Raw genomic sequence first — 20,617 nt, forward strand, 5'->3', positions numbered from 1 at the left:
CGTATTTTTTTTGTGCTTTTATTGAAGAGATAGAACAGAGTTGGAAAGAACGGGGAGGTGAGGGGGACAGATTCGAACCCGGGGTCATCAGCTGTAACCGCTGGACCAATACTGAGGCCACCAATCATTTATATTTATACCTATTGCTTGGCTTGAACATATAATAAAACAATTGATTAAAAAGAAAAGAAAAGGATTCTCCCTAACGAAAAATACCCAAATATATCAATATCTATATGTATATACAGTGGGGAGAACAAGTATTTGATACACTGCCGATTTTGCAGGTTTTCCTACTTACAACGCATGTAGAGGTCTGTGATTTTTATCATAGGTACACTTCAACTGTGAGAGACGGAATCTAAAACAAAAATCCAGAAAATCACATTGTCTGATTTTTAAGTAATTCATTTGCATTTTATTGCATGACATAAGTATTTGATACATCAGAAAAGCAGAACTTAATATTTGGTACAGAAACCTTTGTTTGCAATTACAGAGATCATATGTTTCCTGTAGGTCTTGACCAGGTTTGCACACACTGCAGCAGGGATTTTGGCCCACTCCTCCATAGAGACCTTCTCCAGATCCTTTAGGTTTCGGGGCTGTCGCTGGGCAATACGGACTTTCAGCTCCCTCCAAAGATTTTCTATTGGGTTCAGGACTGGAGACTGGCAAGGCCACTCCAGGACTTTGAGATGCTTCTTACGGAGCCACTTCTTAGTTGCCCTGGCTGTGTATTTCGGGTCATTGTCATGCTGGAAGACCCAGCCACGACCCATATTCAATGCTCTTACTGAGGGAAGGAGGTTGTTGGCCATGATCTCATGATACATTGCCCCATCCATCCTCCCCTCAATACGGTGCAGTCATCCTGTCCCCTTTGCAGAAAAGCATCCCCAAAGAATGATGTTTCCACCTCCATGCTTCACGGTTGGGCTGGTGTTCTTGGGGTTGTACTCATCCTTCTTCTTCCTCCAAACACGGCGAGTGGAGTTTAGACCAAAAAGCTCTATTTTTGTCTCATCAGACCACATGACCTTCTCCCATTCCTCCTCTGGATCATCCAGATGGTCATTGGCAAACTTCAGACGGGCCTGGACATGCGCTGGCTTGAGCAGGGGGACCTTGCGTGCGCTGCAGGATTTTAATCCATGACGGTGTAGTGTGTTACTAATGGTTTTTACACAGCTCTCTGGTCTTGGCCATTGTGGAGAGGTTGGAGTCTGTTTGATTGAGTGTGTGGACAGGTGTCTTTTATACAGGTAACGAGTTCAAACAGGTGCAGTTAATACAGGTAATGAGTGGAGAACAGGAGGGCTTCTTAAAGAAAAATTAACAGGTCTGTGAGAGCCGGAATTCTTACTGGTTGGTAGGTGATCAAATACTTATGTCATGCAATAAAATGCTAATTAATTACTTAAAAATCATACAATGTGATTTTCTGGATTTTTGTTTTAGATTCCGTCTCTCACAGTTGAAGTGTACCTATGATAAAGATTACAGACCTCTACATGCTTTGTAAGTAGGAAAACCTGCAAAATCGGCAGTGTATCAAATACTTGTTCTCCCCACTGTATATCAATATGTATATCAATATACAAATATGTCTATTTATTACAATCCACATAAGAATTCACACGAGACGCTGTAGCCTGCATGTAGCCTGGACGTAACCTACATAAGCTACTTGAACTGGCACCCAGTGGACCTGCAGACTAAGGTACAATATAGGTATGGTACTGCATCGTATTCAAACACCGCTTTCAGCTGACCCTGGCGGCGATTCTAGATATCTCTTCAGATATTCAAATCCTCCTGCTGCAGGATTATTTTCCCCCTGTGACGAAATGGGTCAAATTACGATCCGAGATCTGTATTCGTTAAAGTATATGTCACTTACTGTGGTGACAATATGCTTCTGTAATACCAACCCTGTGTACCTATCGTCTTTCATCGAGGTGCTGGAACAAAAAAAAAAAACACAAAGCAAACAAACAAGGAAAGTCCAACACCAGGTAGAATCCCACTCACCCTTTAACCAGCTCCACAGCGATGAAGTCGTTGCCGTCTCCACTGTTGAACAGTATGAAACCGTCAGGTGAAGTGGTCTTGAACTGGAAGAACAGGTGCATGGAGGTGTAGGCCTGCAGGGTGGCCAGGCTCAGGTAGCTGCTCTTGGACTTGAAGGTCACAGGGTCGGCGATGATGGAGCGCATGCCAAAGCGGGCGTTGAGCTCACAGATGTCGATGTCTCCGTTCTTACAGAGATCAATATACAGCATGCCGTTGAACCTGCCGTAAGTAGAGTGGGGAATAAATATATTATCTGATGTAAACGCAGAAACCTCTTTCTTGTTCACAGGAAGGGACCTGTCATTCGCTAGAGACAAACTTATCAACAAGACCTGCTAAAGTTAAGCAAAACATAACAGTCATCTTAACTGATTTAGATAGGCTTTCTCCAAAATAGACATAATTTCAACAATGTCAACATATTCAATCTGATGGCATAGTAGTCACACTAAAATCTCCTTGCATTGTCTGTAAATAGCTTGTATACTGTTGTGTCTTTCTGGGTGAAACTAAGATCCTAACAGTATATAGCAGAAATAATATTTAAAAAAATATATATAACAAAGAATATAACAAAGAACATAAGAAAGAATATGAGCGAAGAGGAACCTGAGACTCTGCAGGTGTCCGATGAAGCTAGAGGGTATGGCTGAGACGAAGCGTCTCTCCGTCATGATGCCCGTCTCGATGTTGTGGAACTCCAGACGGGTGTGGTCGCCCGCCATCTGGCCTGGAGTAGGGGAAAGAAAGAAAGAAAACAAGATAGAAAAGAAAAAGAATACACTGTCTGATACTAACACAAAAGGCTGAATTTAAAGAGGTGGTGAATTTTAGCCAGTAGAATATGGTTAACTACTACATAATACTACAAATGAATAAACTTCAGCGAGAACAATTCAGACATATCAATGGATGTCAACAGTTTATAGTCAACCTTCTCAAATAATTACTTGAAATAGCATTAAAAAACCACTGAAAGGATAGTTAACCTTAATTAGCAAATGTTGTAATTCACGTAATCCTAAAACTAAATCAGAACACCGTTACACGTCACCCATACAAACAGTGGCAGATGAGGGAGTTTCTCTCCAGGGTTGGGGTCAATTCCATTTCAATTCAGGAAGTACATTGAAATTCCAATTCCAATTCTCTTCAATGCTTTTCAATTAGGGATATTTGGAATTGGAATCTGCTTTACTTTCTGAATTGACTGGACATGAAATGATATGGACCCCTGTTTCTCTCAGGCTGTAGCTAGTTTAGTACCTTCTGCTATGTCATCGTCCACCGTGAGCTTGTAGGTTTTGCCCCGGCGGACCACGCGGACCGTATGCCACTCATTATCATTGAGTTTTTGCCCAGCATACAGGGTCTCGGGTCCCTTGCCTGAGAACGATGGTTGGTCACAAAGTTAAAGTCATCCTGCCTCACCAACAAAACCTTTACTTTCCAAAAGGGGCTGTTATATTGGGCCTTTTTCAACAGAAGGAGGCGATATAATGAGCTTATTTGTAACCACTACAAGAAGTAGGTGTAATTGACGGCGTATATTGCAGATGATGATAGCAGAGTAGCTTGACATGTCAAACTGACTTGTCTTCTGATTAATTTTCATTTGGGATCATCTCGCATAGTGTGGAAAGCAAAGGTTTGGTTATATTTAGGAAATAAGTTATTCAGTTATTTTGTTAAAAAGCAACAATGAATACTTTTTTCTAAAACAATATCTCTTCAATCATGATTGCACACTGGACTAGCACCTTCATTGCAGAAATGTACGATTTTAAATATGTACAGTGCCTTCGGAAGGTATTCAGACCCCTTGACTTTTTCCAAATGTTGTTACGTTACAGCCATATTCTAAAATATATTAAATAAATAAAGAATCTCAGCAATCTACACACAATACCCTATGACAAAGCGAAAATAGGTTTTTAGAAATTTTAGCACATAAAGAAAATACATAAAAAAATACCTTATTTACATAAGTATTCAGACACTTTGCTATGAGACTCGATATTGTGCTCAGGTGAATCCTGTTTCCATTGATCATCTTTGAGATTTTTCTACAACTTCATTGTGTGACTAGTACTGAGTATACGAAGAGGCAGGACGCAGACGCAGGAATTAACAAGGTCAAGGTTTACTTAAACAATGACAAAGAGAAATAACAAAGATAGTGTACACGACACAAAGCTAAACAATCACACACAACATCATCCAGAACAGTCCAGGGCTATATAGGGGTGGTGATGAGATGATGAGGTGCAGGTGCGCTGGAGGTGATTAGGGTGCGTTGGGTTTCCATTCCGGTGTTGCCGAGGTGGTGCACTCAGACCGGTGGCTCAGTAGACTGGCAAATCAGAGCGCTGGAGGAGAGCAACGGGAGGAGACGTGACAGATTGTAGTCCACCTGTGGTAAATTCAAATGATTGGACATGATTTCGAAAGGCACACAACTGTCTATAAAATGTCCCACAGGTGACAGTGCATGTCACAGCAAAAAAACAAGCCATGAGGTCGAAGGAATTGTCCGTAGAGCTCCGAGACAGGATTGTGTCGAGGCACAGATCTGGGGAAGATACCAAAAAATATCTGCAGCATTGAAGGTCCCTAAGAACACAGTGCCCTCCATCATTCTTAAATGGAAGAAGTTTGGAAACACCAAGATTCTTCCTAGAGCTAGCCCCCCGGCCAAACTGAGCAATCGGGGGAGAAGGGCCTTGGTCAGGGAGGTGACCAAGAACCCGATGGTCACTCTGACAGAGCTCTACAGTTCCTCTGTGGAGATGGGAGAGCCTTCCAGAAGGACAACCATCTCTGCAGCACTCCACCAATCAGGCCTTTATGGTAGAGTGGCCAGATGGAAGCCACTCCTCAGTAAAAGGCATATAACAGCCCGCTTGGAGTTTGCCAAAAGGTACCTAAAGACTCTCAGATCATGGGAAACAAAATTCTCTGGTCTGATGAAACCAAGATTGAACTCTTTGGCCTGAATGCCAAGCGTCACGTCTGAAGGAAACCTGGCACCATCCCTACGGTGAAGCATGGTGGTGGCAGCATCATGCTGCAGGGGTGTTTTTCAGTGGCAGTGTTACGAACCCCGTGGCTCTAAACGTCTAGGGTGGATGGACATGAGACCCGTAACATAAATTATGCAAATTATAAGTGTAACCTGGAACAGCGAGAACCAAAAATGACACAACAACCGTGAACTACCGTCAAACATAAATGGTTTATTACTAAACACACGGTAAAGGTTTGGGAAAAAGGGGCTGAGCAGGACCCAAGAAATGAAACAATAATGTAAAACCCCCTAAACTGATCTAGCCTGCCTGAAGAACCGCTAGGCTACTGCTAGTCATACAAAAATACAGTGGGTGGTCCGCTCAGGTCTAACTGGTGTTTATAGACAGATTTCTTCCTACGGGTAATGTACGCCCAAGGGCAACTAGCTTAAACCCCCCTTTTCCCAAAAAACACACCAAAACTACTAAACAGGGTACTCAGCAATAAAGTATGTACACAAGATACAACAGTATCCACACTCAGGTAAAGAAATAAATTCTAATAATGTTACCAAATAGGGTAACCAACAACTTAGTGCGTACACAACACACAGGACACCACCGTGTCCATACTCACATATGGCAAAAGTCTCTCTCACTTGCAACAAACACAAGTCTGGTTTTATACAATGGGCTGTGTGATTCAACAAACGAGTAACAGGTGGTGCTATTCACAGGAATGTTCACTGATTGGTCCAATCAGCAGACACCTCAACGACCACCAATCAGGAACATACAGGACACCTGTGATTAGGGCAGAAAGAGTAGAAACACACAAAAACACAGGATACCTGTATCCGTAACACTCCCCACCCTTAAAAGAGCAAACCAAAATGGTTTTGCGACACACGTACCATCACAACACCCAAAATTCAATAATCCTCCTGCCGGGATAACAAAAAAAAACCTAGATCATTACACACGAGACAAAGCATCTGCCAACACATTATCTAACCCCCTTTTTGTGGCGGATCTCCAAATTATAATTTTGCACGACAAGTGCCCAACGCATAAGGCGTTGGTTCTGGTTGTACATCCGGTGGAGAAAAACTAAGGGGTTATGGTCAGTATACACTACCACTGGTAATGCACTGGAACCAACATAAACTTCAAAGTACTGCAGAGCTAACAACAAAGCTAGAGCTTCTTGTTCAATGGTGGAATAGTTTGTCTGACATTTGTTAAATTTCCGTGAAAAATAACAGACAGGATGGTCCACTCCACTCTGGTCTTGCTGCAGTAGAACAGCACCAGCACCTCTGGCACTTGCATCTACCTCCAGTTTAAACGGCCGCTCAAAATCTGGCGCAGCAAGAACAGGAGTACTACACAAGAGTGCTTTAGCAGTGTTGAAAGCAGTACAACAATCTTCAGACCATACAAATTTTCTCGCCGGACTGAGCAAATCCGTTAATGGAGCAACTACCGCAGAGAAATTTTTACAGAAACTACGGTAGTAGCCAACCATCCCTAAAAAAACGGCGTAGCTCTCTTCTGGTGGTAGGTGCGGGAAATGCGTTTATAGCTGAGACCTTGGCATCTACAGGGCGCACCTGACCATGGCCGACCTGTTTACCAAGATAAGTAACAGTGGCCTTCCCAAACTCGCACTTTGCTAAGTTCAGGGTTAGAGAAGCGGTTGCTAGACGTTCACACACTACCCTTAGAGTGTTAACATGATCAGACCACTCAGTTGAATAAATTACCAGATCATCAAGGTAAGCACTACAATTAGGAACTCCAGCCAATACTGTGTTAACCAGGCGTTGGAAAGTGGCTGGTGCGTTCCGCATCCCAAATGCCATGACAGCATATTGTAGGAAGTGATCTGGGGTCACAAAGGCAGAGATGTCGGAGGCACGTGGGGTTAACGGCACCTGCCAGTAACCTTTTAGAAGATCTAATTTGGTTACATAAGTAGCAGCACCAACAGTATCAATACAGTCATCCAGTCTGGGTAACGGGAACGAGTCGGGCACTGTGACAGCATTGACTTTCCGATAGTCCGTACATAATCTGGATGTCCCATCAGGTTTAGGAACCAGAATGCACGGAGAACTCCAAGGACTTGAACTTGGCATAGCCAGGTTATTCTCCAGCAAATAACCGACCTCACCCCTCATTATCTTTCTCTTAGCGACGTTGACACGATAAGGATGTTGCTTGATAGGTGCAGCGTTTCCAACATTAATGTCATGTTCTAACACATTTGTACATGTAGGAACATCATTAAAAAGACATGGAAAGCTGTGTAACAGTCTCACAATATCATCTGACTGTCTGTCCGTTAAATGAATCAGGCTTGCCGGGAGAGACAACAGCATCTCTGAATTGGGCAATCTAGCACACTGCTGCTGAGTATTGCGCAACTCCAAACCATCTCCGTCCACATCATTAACATTACCTCCCACTACAGCCGTAGCAGCAACAGAGACAGCCGACTCGGCCAGTTTCTCTGGACTGTCTACCTGAGTGACGGGTCTGTTGTGGTATGTCTTCAACATGTTAACGTGGCACACACGAGATTGGCGTTTTCTATCAGGAGTCTGTATCACATAGTCAGTTTCAGTTAGTTTCTTTTCAATGACATAAGGACCAGAGAAACGTGCTGACAATGACGCTCCTGGCACAGGCAACAACACAAGAACTTCGGTCACCTGGCTGCAGTGAACGAGAAACAGCCTGTGTGTCATAGTGTCGTTTCATCCGTTTCTGTGAGGGAAGACAGCGCTTCCTTTGCTAGAGCACAGGCAGCATGTAGGCGCTCACGAAAGCGACTAACGTAGTCCAACACATTTTCTTTCACACACAACTCTTGTGACAAAAACTGATCCTTAAGGACTTTCATAGGTCCTCTCATGGTGTGTCCAAACACCAGTTCAGCTGGGCTGAACCCTAGGGATTCCTGTACTGTCTCACGGACAGCAAACAATACTAGAGGAACTCCCTCATCCCAATCTTTCTCAGATTCCAAGCAATATTTACGGAGCATAGACTTCAGGGTCTGATGCCAACGTTCAAGCGCACCCTGAGACTCTGGGTGATATGCGCTTGACACACGGTGTGTAACTGACAAGGATTTTAACACTTGTTTGAAAAGTTTAGAAAGGAAATTCGTACCCTGATCAGTTTGTATCACCTTAGGTAATCCAAAAGTTGAGAAGAATTTGATCAACGCTTTACTCACCACCGGAGCAGTAATCCTTCGCAGAGGAATGGCCTCTGGGTACCTGGTGGCCACACACATAATTGTCAACATAAACTGGTTACCAGATTTTGTTTTCGGTAATGGTCCAACACAATCAACCATCACATGTTCGAATGGTTCACCTATGGCCGGTATGGGACAAAGAGGCGCGGGGAAATAACCTGGTTCGGTTTCCCAACTACTTGACAGGTGTGGCAAGTCCGACAGAACTGAGCCACATCTTGTTTTAAGCCAGGCCAAAAGAAATGTCGCAAAACTCGATCATAAGTCTTGGTGACTCCCAGATGTCCGGACCACTGGTGATCATGAGCGAGGGATAAAACATTTTGTCGAAAGGCTGTAGGAATCACTATTTGGTAAACAGCATTCCAATCTCCGCCAGCGTCAACATGGGAGGTCCATTTACGCATGAGGAGATTACCATCAATGAAGTATGCCATGTTTTTCTTCTTTAGCTCGTCCTCTGAGACAACACTAGAAAAACATTTAGCCAGGCTAATGTCAACCTGTTGGTTAGCGATCAGCTGCTCACGAGTAACTGGTAACTGTATTGCCTCAGCAACCAGTTCCACATCCTTCTTCCTTTCTCTGGGCTGTTGGTCAGACTGCACCAGCTTACCAGAGGTAGCACCCGAACTATCCTCTGGGTCACACTCTCTGAATAGAATCGTGTCTGACAAATCTACCACTTCACCCACTTGTCGTGCTTGAGCACGTGTGACAGCACAAGCGGGGAACACATCTGGATAACCCTGTGCCAGCTCCTCGGAGAGAGACTGGTCACTTTTATCCAATACCTCCAATATGGGTATTACCTTTCCTCCGGCAATATCGTTGCCCATTATAAAGGTCACCCCTTTTACTGGCAACATCGGACGTACGCCAACTCTGAACAATCCACTGACTAACTCAGAGTGTACGTTCACAAAGTGCAATGGCACTGGGACGAAACCCATTTCAATTCCTTGTACTAACACACTGGAACCACAATATGTATTATTAGACAAGGGCAACACATCAGCTAGTATGAACGACTGCGCCGCACCAGTATCTCTGAGGATTCTAACTGGACGCTGAGACGCTTCATCATCTGATATAGAAACAAACCCCTCAAAAATGAACGGTTCATAACTGTGATCTGGGACAGGGACTTTCAAACCACATTCACTATGAGGCTTCTGTCTTGATTCCGGCCTTACAACCGTACGAATCAGCCCAACACCCGTTGGCGGCCTGGCGTGCTGAGGCATCCCCGGTTTGCGTTTTAGCAGAAAGCAATCATTAACTATATGTCCCACCTTATGACAATAGAAACAGTGACGCACATCTTTTGGGCGTGCTGGATGTACTGCTGGTCGACTAGGACTAGAAGTTAGCAACTCCGCAGCCCAGCTCTCCGTACGAGCCGAAAACACGCTCTTATGCGTCAACACAAACTCGTCTGCCAAAACAGACGCTTCCGACAGTGAGGATACTTTCTGTTCGTTCAGATAAACTACAATGCGTTCCGGTAAACAATTTTTAAACTCTTCTAACAAGATTAACTCCCGTAGAGAGTTAAAATCAGTTACCTTACTAGCACTGTGCCATTTGTCAAACAGATTTCCTTTGTCTCTAGCAAACTCCACATAAGTCTGAGTAGGAGACTTTTTATGAGACCTAAATCTCTGTCGATATGCCTCAGGAACAAGCTCATAGGCACGAAGAACAGTAGCTTTGACCACCTCATAATTCAAACTGTCTTCAAGAGGTAGCACTGCCAGAACCTCTTGGGCTTTACCTGTTAGCTTACACTGAAGTAATAGGCACCATACCTCGTCGGGCCATTTCAATGCTACCGCTATACGTTCAAAAACACTGAAATAGGAATCAACCTCTGACTCCCTGAACACAGGTACCAAGGTGATCTGCCTACTAATATCAAACGTAGCAGATGACACAGCTGGTGAGGATGGCTCACTAGCAGGCATAGTATTAGCAGAGACTAACCTCGCTGTTTCTGCCTCTAGTTCCATTTTACGCATCGCCAGTTCTTGATCAAGCCTACGCGTCTCCAGTTCTTGATCAAGCCTACGCGTCTCCAGTTCTTGATCAAGCCTACGCGTCTCCAGTTCCATCTTACGCGTCTCCTGTTCTATCTTACGCGTCTCCTGTTCTGCCTTACGCGTCTCCTGTTCTGCCTCTAGCTCCATTTTACGCATCTCCAGCTTGTCTTGCCTGATTTGTGCCCGCTCTTCCGCCTCCATTTGGAGCCGCGTCGAGCGGACATCGATCCTGGCATCACTGTCAGTCAGTGGGGAGAGTGGGGCATAACGGGGCAATGTGGCTGGAGCCTTAGCCTCGTCCTCAGACACTGATGGGCTTACAGAAACATCAACCACATCCCCTACAGGAGCAGCAGACTCAGGCGGCGGTAACTCAAGCACTCGCTCGTTTAACAATATCGCTAGCACTACTTCCCTAACTTCTGCTTTCACTATACCCCTCGGTATGGGTACAGAAAAGTGGTCAGCCAAAGCCTGTAGATCCACTCTACGACAATTCTCAAAAATCTCCCACGTAGGGTTTTCCAAAAAATGCTTCCAAATCAAAAGTAGCCATCCTACTAACTACACGAGCCGTCGACTACTGAACACACACAAAAAAAAACAGGTAGTTACAGCTGCTAAGCTCAACACTGAACCAGACACTTACTAATTTGCACGAGTAGCATGGGATAGATCCCGGACGAACCCCCACTTTATGTTACGAACCCCGTGGCTCTAAACGTCTAGGGTGGATGGACATGAGACCCGTAACATAAATTATGCAAATTATAAGTGTAACCTGGAACAGCGAGAACCAAAAATGACACAACAACCGTGAACTACCGTCAAACATAAATGGTTTATTACTAAACACACGGTAAAGGTTTGGGAAAAAGGGGCTGAGCAGGACCCAAGAAATGAAACAATAATGTAAAACCCCTAAACTGATCTAGCCTGCCTGAAGAACCGCTAGGCTACTGCTAGTCATACAAAAATACAGTGGGTGGTCCGCTCAGGTCTAACTGGTGTTTATAGACAGATTTCTTCCTACGGGTAATGTACGCCCAAGGGCAACTAGCTTAAACCCCCCTTTTCCCAAAAAACACACCAAAACTACTAAACAGGGTACTCAGCAATAAAGTATGTACACAAGATACAACAGTATCCACACTCAGGTAAAGAAATAAATTCTAATAATGTTACCAAATAGGGTAACCAACAACTTAGTGCGTACACAACACACAGGACACCACCGTGTCCATACTCACATATGGCAAAAAGTCTCTCTCACTTGCAACAAACACAAGTCTGGTTTTATACAATGGGCTGTGTGATTCAACAAACGAGTAACAGGTGGTGCTATTCACAGGAATGTTCACTGATTGGTCCAATCAGCAGACACCTCAACGACCACCAATCAGGAACATACAGGACACCTGTGATTAGGGCAGAAAGAGTAGAAACACACAAAAACACAGGATACCTGTATCCGTAACAGGCAGGGACTGGGAGACTAGTCAGGATCGAGGAAAAGATGAACGGAGCAAAGTACAGAGAGATCCTTGATGAAAACTTGCTCCAGTGCGCTCAGGACCTCAGACTGGGGCGAAGGTCCACCTTCCAACAGGACAGTGACCCTAAGCACACAGCCAAGACAACACAGGAGTGGCTTTGGGACAAGTCTCTGAATGTCCTTGAGTGGCCCAGCCAGAGACTGGACTTGAACCCGATCTAACATCTCTGGAGAGACCTGAAAATAGCTGTGCAGCCACCCTCCCCATCCAACATGACAGAGGTTGAGAGTATCTGTGGAGAAGAATGGGAGAAACTCCCCAAATACAGGTTTGCCAAGCTTGTAGCATCATACCCAATAAGACTCGAGGCTGTAGTCACTGCCAAAGGTTCTTCAACAAAGTACTGAGTAAAGGGTCTGAATACTTACGTAAATGTGATATTTCAGGGTTTAAAAAAAATATAAATTAGCAAAAATGTTTAAAAAATCTTTTTTTGCTTTGTCATTATGGGGTATTGTGTGTAGATTGATGAGGAGGGGGGGGAAAAAACATTTAATCCATTTTAGAATACGGCTGTAATGTAACAAAATGTGGAAAAAGTCAAGGGGTCTGAATACTTTCCGAAGGCAGTGTATTGAGCAGAAAAACATTGCAGTCAATGCAACAATTACACATGTTTTACTCATCATAGTGACTGGAAATCCTGTCCACATTTCCAATTCTGTTATTACTATATGAATACTAGGTTAAAGAGGACTGTGTGTGTGTGTCTGTGTGTATGTGTTCTCAACCTTTCATGGGTGTGTGTGTGTGTGTGTATTCTCACCCTGTCATGGGTGTGTGTGTGTGTGTGTGTGTGTGTGTGTGTGTGTGTGTGTGTGTGTGTGTGTGTGTGTGTGTGTGTGTGTGTGTGTGTTTGTGTGTGTGCTGTTCATTTGATCAAGTCAACACAAACGGATTCTGGCAGACACAAGCCTGGAGGGATGCTGTATTGATTTGGACAGTTTCTCGTTTCCTTGGCAGTTAGCAGTGTTAAAACAGTGTTAAAACAGTGTTAAAAACAATGTTAAAAACAGTGTTAAAACAGTGTTAAAACAGTGTTAAAACCTTGATTTTTAGCTGTGCATGCAGCAGTTATTGTGCCCAGTATTTTGAGGTCATTCTTTTAGTCTATTTTAGTCTTCACATTATTTTGGGTAATGCACCTAATATTCCTCATAACTAAGACATACTGTACTGTATGGCTCTTTTATAACAAAGGCTATTAGCTCAGAGAAGGTATTAAATAATAAAATAGCCCTCATTTCTGTTATTACACAATATTACAATGGAAAAAATAAGTGGTTAGATATGTACTGTGATTGACTGAGACCAGCCTGATGTTATATGAGATCTGGATTCTGCTCTTTGACCTGAAATGCTATTTCCCAGCATTAATTAGCCCCAGACATTATAGGTAGAGCCCGACCGATATGTGATTTTTGGATACTGATTCCGATATTAGAGTGAAAATATTCACTGATAACCGATATATCTGTTGATTTTTATTTATTTATTTATTATAGCTCGAATTAAGAAAAAAACATATACATTTTCTGTATCTATTGTGCTTAAAACAGTCCTACAATGATACTAAGAAAGTTGATTTCTTACATTTTAGGAAATAACATTAATTCAAGAATTTAGGAGCACCAGAAAGACAATATTTTGTTATGGAAAAACTATGTGTTACTCTAGTCTAGTAAAAGGAGGATAAACTGCAATGATTTCAAAACAAACTGAGCTGTCTCATGCTGGCCATCTGGAAAACAACGACATAGGAGACATTTTCAATGTATTAGTATTTAGCTACGTTTTCATCGATTGTAGGCCTATAGCCACTGGATTCTGGTAGTTGTCACTTGAAAGGAAAAACATAAATCACAAAATTAGCCGCTGGCACAGGCTGCCTCACGCACCAAGTGTTGCCTCGGCGCTATCAAGTACTTTTCCACAGCTAGTTAGCCGGCTAGCTAGAGGAAGAGAGAGGCCCAACTCTGCTGAAAATCTGTCTCCCTCCAGCAGTTGTCATTTTTTTCGCCTACCAAGCAAGGAGTTTTTGTATGGAAGGCAATGAGAGAGTTACAAATTTGGTCAACCCCCAAAAAAATTAATGGCTTATTTGCTACGCAAGGTTTATTTGATAATATATACGTTTCGTAATGCTTAAGTTGTTACAACTGTCCTGATATAAGTAGGACACGTGACATCCCGGCAACTTTGAAAAAAAACAAGAACTTTATATATTTTATCGGTCAACCGATAAATCGGTCAGGCTCTGATTATAGGAGCCGAATGTACAATAATATTAATAATATCTGTCACTCACACATGCACACGCGTACCCCCACTCCCCAATAGAATGTATTCTAGTGTCAAACCAAAGCTCAGACTTAACAATCTACACAAATCCTGCAGTAACCATGAACTCTTCAACTGTGGCATTTCACTTGGATAGGTCCTACAATGTATGAATAGTATAACATCTCTATGTACTGCATCTCTTTATCATGTTGTATAATCAAGTTACTTCTACTAAATAGTTAAATGTATTCACCATTGTCCACCTATGATGAAGCTCTGTTTGCATGTAAGAATTCTTGAACATTTAGTTACGTAATAATAAGTGGTGATTTATTCATCTCAACTTTGCGACGAAAACCAAAATGCTAAATAATGCATCTGCCATATAACAGAAAAAATGTACTAGAGATTGTAAAAAGGGTTATATAATTACCAGTTTCTAGAAAGGGAAAGCATATTGTTTAAAAAACGTTAATCCAAACTTTTATGACAGTGGAACTACTTTTATAACTAAAATACATTCATTAAATAAATAAAAATCGGTCACAGGACCCTATAACATGAAATGTTCTTATTTAGTCAAATATGGCCTTAAATAAAAATAAAAATCTAAGCGATGAACAAATCACCACCCTGTCTGTTTCCAGTTTGGGTGTTTGTGTTGTCTATGATCTACTGATGGTCTGACCAGTTGAACAGACAGACACACCCATTAGCTATTCTCCAACCAACACTATAGAAAGACAAACTTAAAATAACACATTCCTTTAAACAGTAGAGTATCATAATACAAGAGCAAAATTAAACTTGAGTGTTAACTTACTGGAAGTACAGTTTATCCTGATACAGTCTAGATGGGGAAGAATAAATGACAGATGAAATTGCATCCTTCAAGGTTATAGCTGCAGACATCCAAAAACAAGAATTCCACCCTTCCGGGGACGTCCACATGCAGAGAGGCGGCCATTTTGTAAAAGGGGGAGGGGTCTCTTTAAACTCTTAGGTGTTAGCCTGTTAGCGTACATTACACATTTCTAGCTTTAATTCTACAAGTTTGACTCCAATTGCAATATGATTTTAATAACTAGTAATGTATCAGGTAGAATTAATATGTTCACAAATGTCAAATCGTTGGTCCATATACAAAAATAGTTATGGCTTATATGGACATTAGTTGGGTGTTGTATGGTAAAATGTACATAGCGCTTTTGCATCACTTGTTAAAGTTCTGAAATTAACTGAGTTCTGTGACCACTACTATAACACTTAGATTATACACATATGGGCAAATGTAATTTATTTAAATCTGCATAACAAGGACACTGGCTGTCTACATTTTGAAAATGGCCGCTTTTTATTTTACCAACCACATAGATTCTTCAACCCAGCATAGACTTTCATTTTGGAATAGTTTCCTTTTTTTTTAAAGCTCAAAGTCTACAGCTCCAAAGCTTTCACACCAACTTGTTGACTAAACGGGCTATTAAAATCATATGTCTGATGTTAGCAAGAAGGTGGAGCTATTCATATTGGAGCTACGGATCTTTGAAACACAGTGCAACGCTATTATACTTGACACCGGAATAAACGTACACATCAAATAAAAATCGTATTTGTAATCTGAGATAGTGAATATCAAAAGGCGAATTGATTGGTGAAAGATACTTGACTAGTTCCTTCACTGACAGCAGATTCCTGCCCGTTGTACAGGTTTCTGTGGTGGACAATTTGAGACGGCCTATGGGATCCTACGAAAGATATTCTGGGTTGGTCACCATGTGGCTGGTGGGTTCATGTGTCGTCAACCGCAACAGAAAAGTGGGAGCGAACAGCCGCGATCCAATCAGCGCCAGCACCATGCAGAGGCACAAGACCATTGTATCTAACAGTCCAGGATAGACTGTAGAAATATATATTGTTTCTATAAAATGATGTATCATGTGAGTTTAGCTAAACACATGAAGAATATCTATCTCTTCAACACTTAAATGTGGATATGTGATGCTCGTTATTGACGTTGTACTTCATACAACAAGTTAATTGTGTAGAGTAGTTTTGTGTAGCCAATTTGTATAGTTGCATTGCATCTGTAGCTCAGCTGGTAGAGCACGGCGCTTGTGACGCCAAGGTAGTGGGTTCGATCCCCGGGACCACCCATACACAAAAAAAAAATTATGCACGCATGACTGTAAGTCGCTTTGGATAAAAGCGTCTGCCAAATGGCATATTATTATTATTATTATTATTTGTATAAAGGTAGAATTACAATTTATTAAACTACTTCAGTAACTAACATTAGCATATCAATACTACTGTACCTATTATAATAACGACTACAAACTATTATGACAAATACCCAGCTTTAATAAAGCTTTAATCAATCTTAACGACACAATGTGTAAATATAGGTTATGTATACTAGTGCTTCTTTCCTTTATGTAACACAGTGGTGTGTTTGTCAAAAGAGAGAAGGAAGGCAGCCAGCTGCAGGTTTGGCTGGGCTCTGTTCTCGGGCTGTTCGCTTGATGGGCCGCAGGCTTAAGGCCTTTGAAGGGGTGAATACCATCTTTTGACAAAGCATGATGGGAAATGGAGTTGTATATAGTATGCGTACACCATAAACAGAGAGAAGGAGAACAAACCCAAAATCAAAAGCCAGGAAGTTACAACTTGAAGACAAGAAGATGATGTTAGTGGAAAATGTAAAGTAAAGATTTTTCTTTCTCAATTTCCTCTAGGTGATGAGCTGAGAATGAGTTGGAGTAAAGGTGTCAGCATGCTTCAGTTCGGCTGGCGGCTAGCCAAACGGAGCGAGTGTGCTCGCATACTCCCTTAAAAGAAATTCGCTTGAAAAACTAGAAAAAAGCGCCAATAGTACTGATTGTCCATTTTGAGATGCCGTAGCCAGTATACACTTCCTCAAAATAGTCAGAATTAATCGAAGATAACAAAAAAAAATCTGTCATTAATTTTGACATTTTTGCCGAGGAGATCTTAGTTGAGTAATTTTACAAGTAAGATGTTTGGTGCAGTATTTCTCAAAGACAAAATGTGCATGAGAACGCGTTATCTCTCATTGAATGACAACAAAGCTCAGTTGGTAGAGCATGGCGCTTGCAATGGCAGGGTTGTGGGTTTGATTCCCACAGGGGACTAGTATGAAAAAGTATGAAAATATATGCACTCACTACTGTAAGTAGCTCTGGATAAGAGTGTCTGCTAAATGCCGTAAATGTAAAAAAAAAAAAAAATGTACTGAAGAATCCCTACTGTTGACCAATCACCGATGAAGCGGCGTAGACTTCGGCTACAAACTTCAGCTTGCCTCAAGAAAAAATTTTGTGTGCCTGAACCGAAAAAACCTTTACCGAAGTCCCCCCCCCCAAAAAAAAAACGTCACAAAATGTTGTCATAATATATGCACAAAATCTTCCGAACTGTTTCGTCTGGGAAGCATGCGGACAGCTTAAGTCAACTCTTAGAAAGTCACAGCACTTTAGAATGCTAAAAAATACGTAGTATATATATTACATTATAATAGCCATAGTGTTCTGTTTAGCAATAGTGTGACAATAAATGAAAATATACTTTTATATCTAGTGGTACTGTGACTGTCTCAAAAGTTGTTTTTTTACAGGACTATGAAAATGGCTATGTTTTATCTGTTCAAAAGATGGGCCAGACAGCATGTTTATCAATGACAAGAACTTTCAGAATGAAGCAGTTTAAATAATGCTAAAAAAAAGTTTTGTTAAAAAGTAGAGTCATTTCTATGAAGAGTCTTATTCAATCAATATCTTATTGATCACAATAAAGTACATGCAAATAAAAATAAGAACATGTGTTTATCACTATTAATTAAATTATTGCTGTCCTTTATTCTATAAATTAAACTAAGAAAAAAAAAAGAATAAAGGCAAATAATAATAATGGAGGGATGGAGACAGCGATGGAAGAGAGAAAGAGACGTGGTGTAGTCGGTAGTGTAATACGATACCTAGGTTGACCGTGAGCTTGACCCGGCCCCCATCCAGCTCCAGACGCAGCGTGTCGGCCGAGTCCCGCGAGGTGGTGGCCATGAGCAGGCCGTAGGCCCGCTGGGACATGAAACGCAGAGACACATCCTCCGCCTCTGTGTGCATCACCTGGGGCACCACCACCTTCATGTACATACTGCCGTCATAACTCAAGATGGACGCCTCTGTCATGGGGGGAGAGCAAGGGGTGGGGGGGACAGAAGGAGAAAGAGAGAGAGAGAGAGAGATAGAGAGAGAGAGATAGAGAGAGAGACAGAGAGACAGAGAGAGAGAGAGAGAGAGAGAGAGAGAGAGAGAGAGAGAGAGAGAGAGAGAGAGAGACAGACAGACAGACAGAGAGAGCGAGAGAGAGAGAGAGAGATGAGAGACAAGGCAAGAAGGGCCTTCTATGCCATCAAAAGGAACATAAAATTTGACATACCAATTAGGATCTGGCTAAAAATACTTGAATCAGTTATAGAACCCATTGCTCTTTATGGTTCTGAGGTCTGGGGTCCGCTCACCAACCAAGAATTCACAAAATGGGACAAACACCAAATTGAGACTCTGCATGCAGAATTCTGCAAAAACATCCTCCGTGTACAACGTAAAACACCAAATAATGCATGCAGAGCAGAATTAGGCCAATACCCGCTAATGATCAAAATCCAGAAAAGAGCCGTTAAATTCTATAACCACTTAAAAGGAAGCGATTCCCAAACCTTCCATAACAAAGCCATCACCTACAGAGAGATGAACTTGGAGAAGAGTCCCCTAAGTAAGCTTGTCCTGGGGCTCTGTTCACAAACACAAACAGACCCCACACAGCCCCAGGACAACAACAACAACAACAACACAACTAGACCCAACCAAATCATGAGAAAACAAAAAGAGAATTACTTGACACATTGGAAAGAACAAACAAAAAAACAGAGCAAACTAGAATGCTATTTGGCCCTAAACAGAGAGTACACAGTGGCAGAATACTTGACCACTGTGACTGACCCAAACTTAAGGAAAGCTTTGACTATGTACAGACTCAGTGAGCATAGCCTTCCTATTGAGAAAGGCCGCCGTAGGCAGACCTGGCTCTCAAGAGAAGACAGGCTATGTGCACACTGCCCACAAAATGAGGTGGAAACTGAGCTGCACTTCCTAACCTCCTGCCAAATGTATGACCATATTAGAGACACATATTTCCCTCAGATTACAGCGATCCACAAAGAATTAGAAAACAAACCCAATTTTGATAAACTCCCTTATCTACTGGGTGAAAAACCACAGTGTGCCATCACAGCTGCAAGATTTGTGACCTGTTGCCACAAGAAAAGGGCAACCAGTGAAGAACAAACACCATTGTAAATACAACCCATATTTATGTTTATTTATTTTCCCATTTGTACTTTAACTATTTACACATTGTTACAACACAGTATATATACATAATATGACATTTGAAATGTCTTTATTCTTTTGAAACTTCTGAGTGTAATGTTTACTGTTAATATTTATTGTTTATTTCACTTTTGTTTACTATCTACTTCACTTGCTTTGGCAATGTTAACACACGTTTCCCATGCCAATAAAGCCCTTAAATTGAATTGAATTGAATTGAGAGAGAGAGAGAGAGAGAGAGAGAGACAGAGAGAGACAGAGAGAGAGAGGGGACAGAAATGTGTTAGACACAACATCTGCTGTCACACATATTGTTTAGGTGGAGAAATCTACATCATAACAGCATGAGATTTTCACACGCAGCACACACGCGCACACACAGACACACACGCTCCCCATGCTATTGCCCATTGCTAGTTTCCCATCATCGTTCTCTTCAGGAGAGACTCACTCTAATAATAACAGTCACAATGAGGTAATGTCTTCTCAGCTAGAGCACATCTCCATAGACAACCCTCTCTGTATGATGATCTTACATATGGAAATGTCAATATAGTTCAATATTAACTGAAAGTGCTTCTATTATAAGAGCAGTACATTTGAAACCTAACCTCATCTCTTCCCCAGGAGTGTGAGAGTAAAGAACAGGTAGCCGTGAGTACCGGCATCCCCTCCTTCACAGCACTAACAGGAAATGGTGGACCCCTCTCTGTCTTTTCTCTCACGCACATAACAAATGTCTTCAGCATGCTGTGGTCTCCCCTACAGAGCATCCAACTGTACTCATTTACACACAGATGATGGCTCAAGATGGAACACACACACACGCTACTATATCCCATCCTGCTCCTATACCCGTAGAGATGAGAGGGAGAAAGCGCTGCATGGAAATTGCGTTAAATCGGCCGTGAAACAGCTGCTCTGGCAGAGCCGGCTTTACAGAGGAAGACAAGGTGATACACTGTGCTAC

At 42.1% G+C, this 20,617-nt stretch overlaps 1 protein-coding gene across 9 annotated transcripts in view; it reads right to left on the reverse strand.

Moving 5' to 3' along the window:
- LOC121544597 (neurexin-3a-like) overlaps positions 1–20,617 on the reverse strand; it is a 647,039-nt gene that overhangs the window by 407,814 nt on the left and 218,608 nt on the right. For 7 of the 9 annotated variants that reach the window (XR_005996136.2, XR_005996135.2, XM_041854567.2 and 4 more), the window contains exons 10-14: positions 18,234–18,437; positions 15,060–15,086; positions 3,343–3,462; positions 2,686–2,806; positions 2,035–2,295 (exon numbers count right to left, since the gene is read on the reverse strand). Coding sequence is in view for 7 of the 9 variants with exons in the window: in XM_041854567.2 (XP_041710501.2) it covers positions 2,035–2,295; positions 2,686–2,806; positions 3,343–3,462; positions 15,060–15,086; positions 18,234–18,437 (733 nt within the window). In the remaining 2 variants the exon portion in view is untranslated. The remainder of the gene's footprint in view (positions 1–2,034; positions 2,296–2,685; positions 2,807–3,342; positions 3,463–15,059; positions 15,087–18,233; positions 18,438–20,617) is intronic. The other 2 variants (XM_045209074.1, XM_045209073.1) reach the window with 1 other exon arrangement.

The sequence above is a fragment of the Coregonus clupeaformis genome, chromosome 29, assembly GCF_020615455.1.
Source record: "Coregonus clupeaformis isolate EN_2021a chromosome 29, ASM2061545v1, whole genome shotgun sequence".
Lineage (NCBI taxonomy): Eukaryota > Metazoa > Chordata > Actinopteri > Salmoniformes > Salmonidae > Coregonus > Coregonus clupeaformis.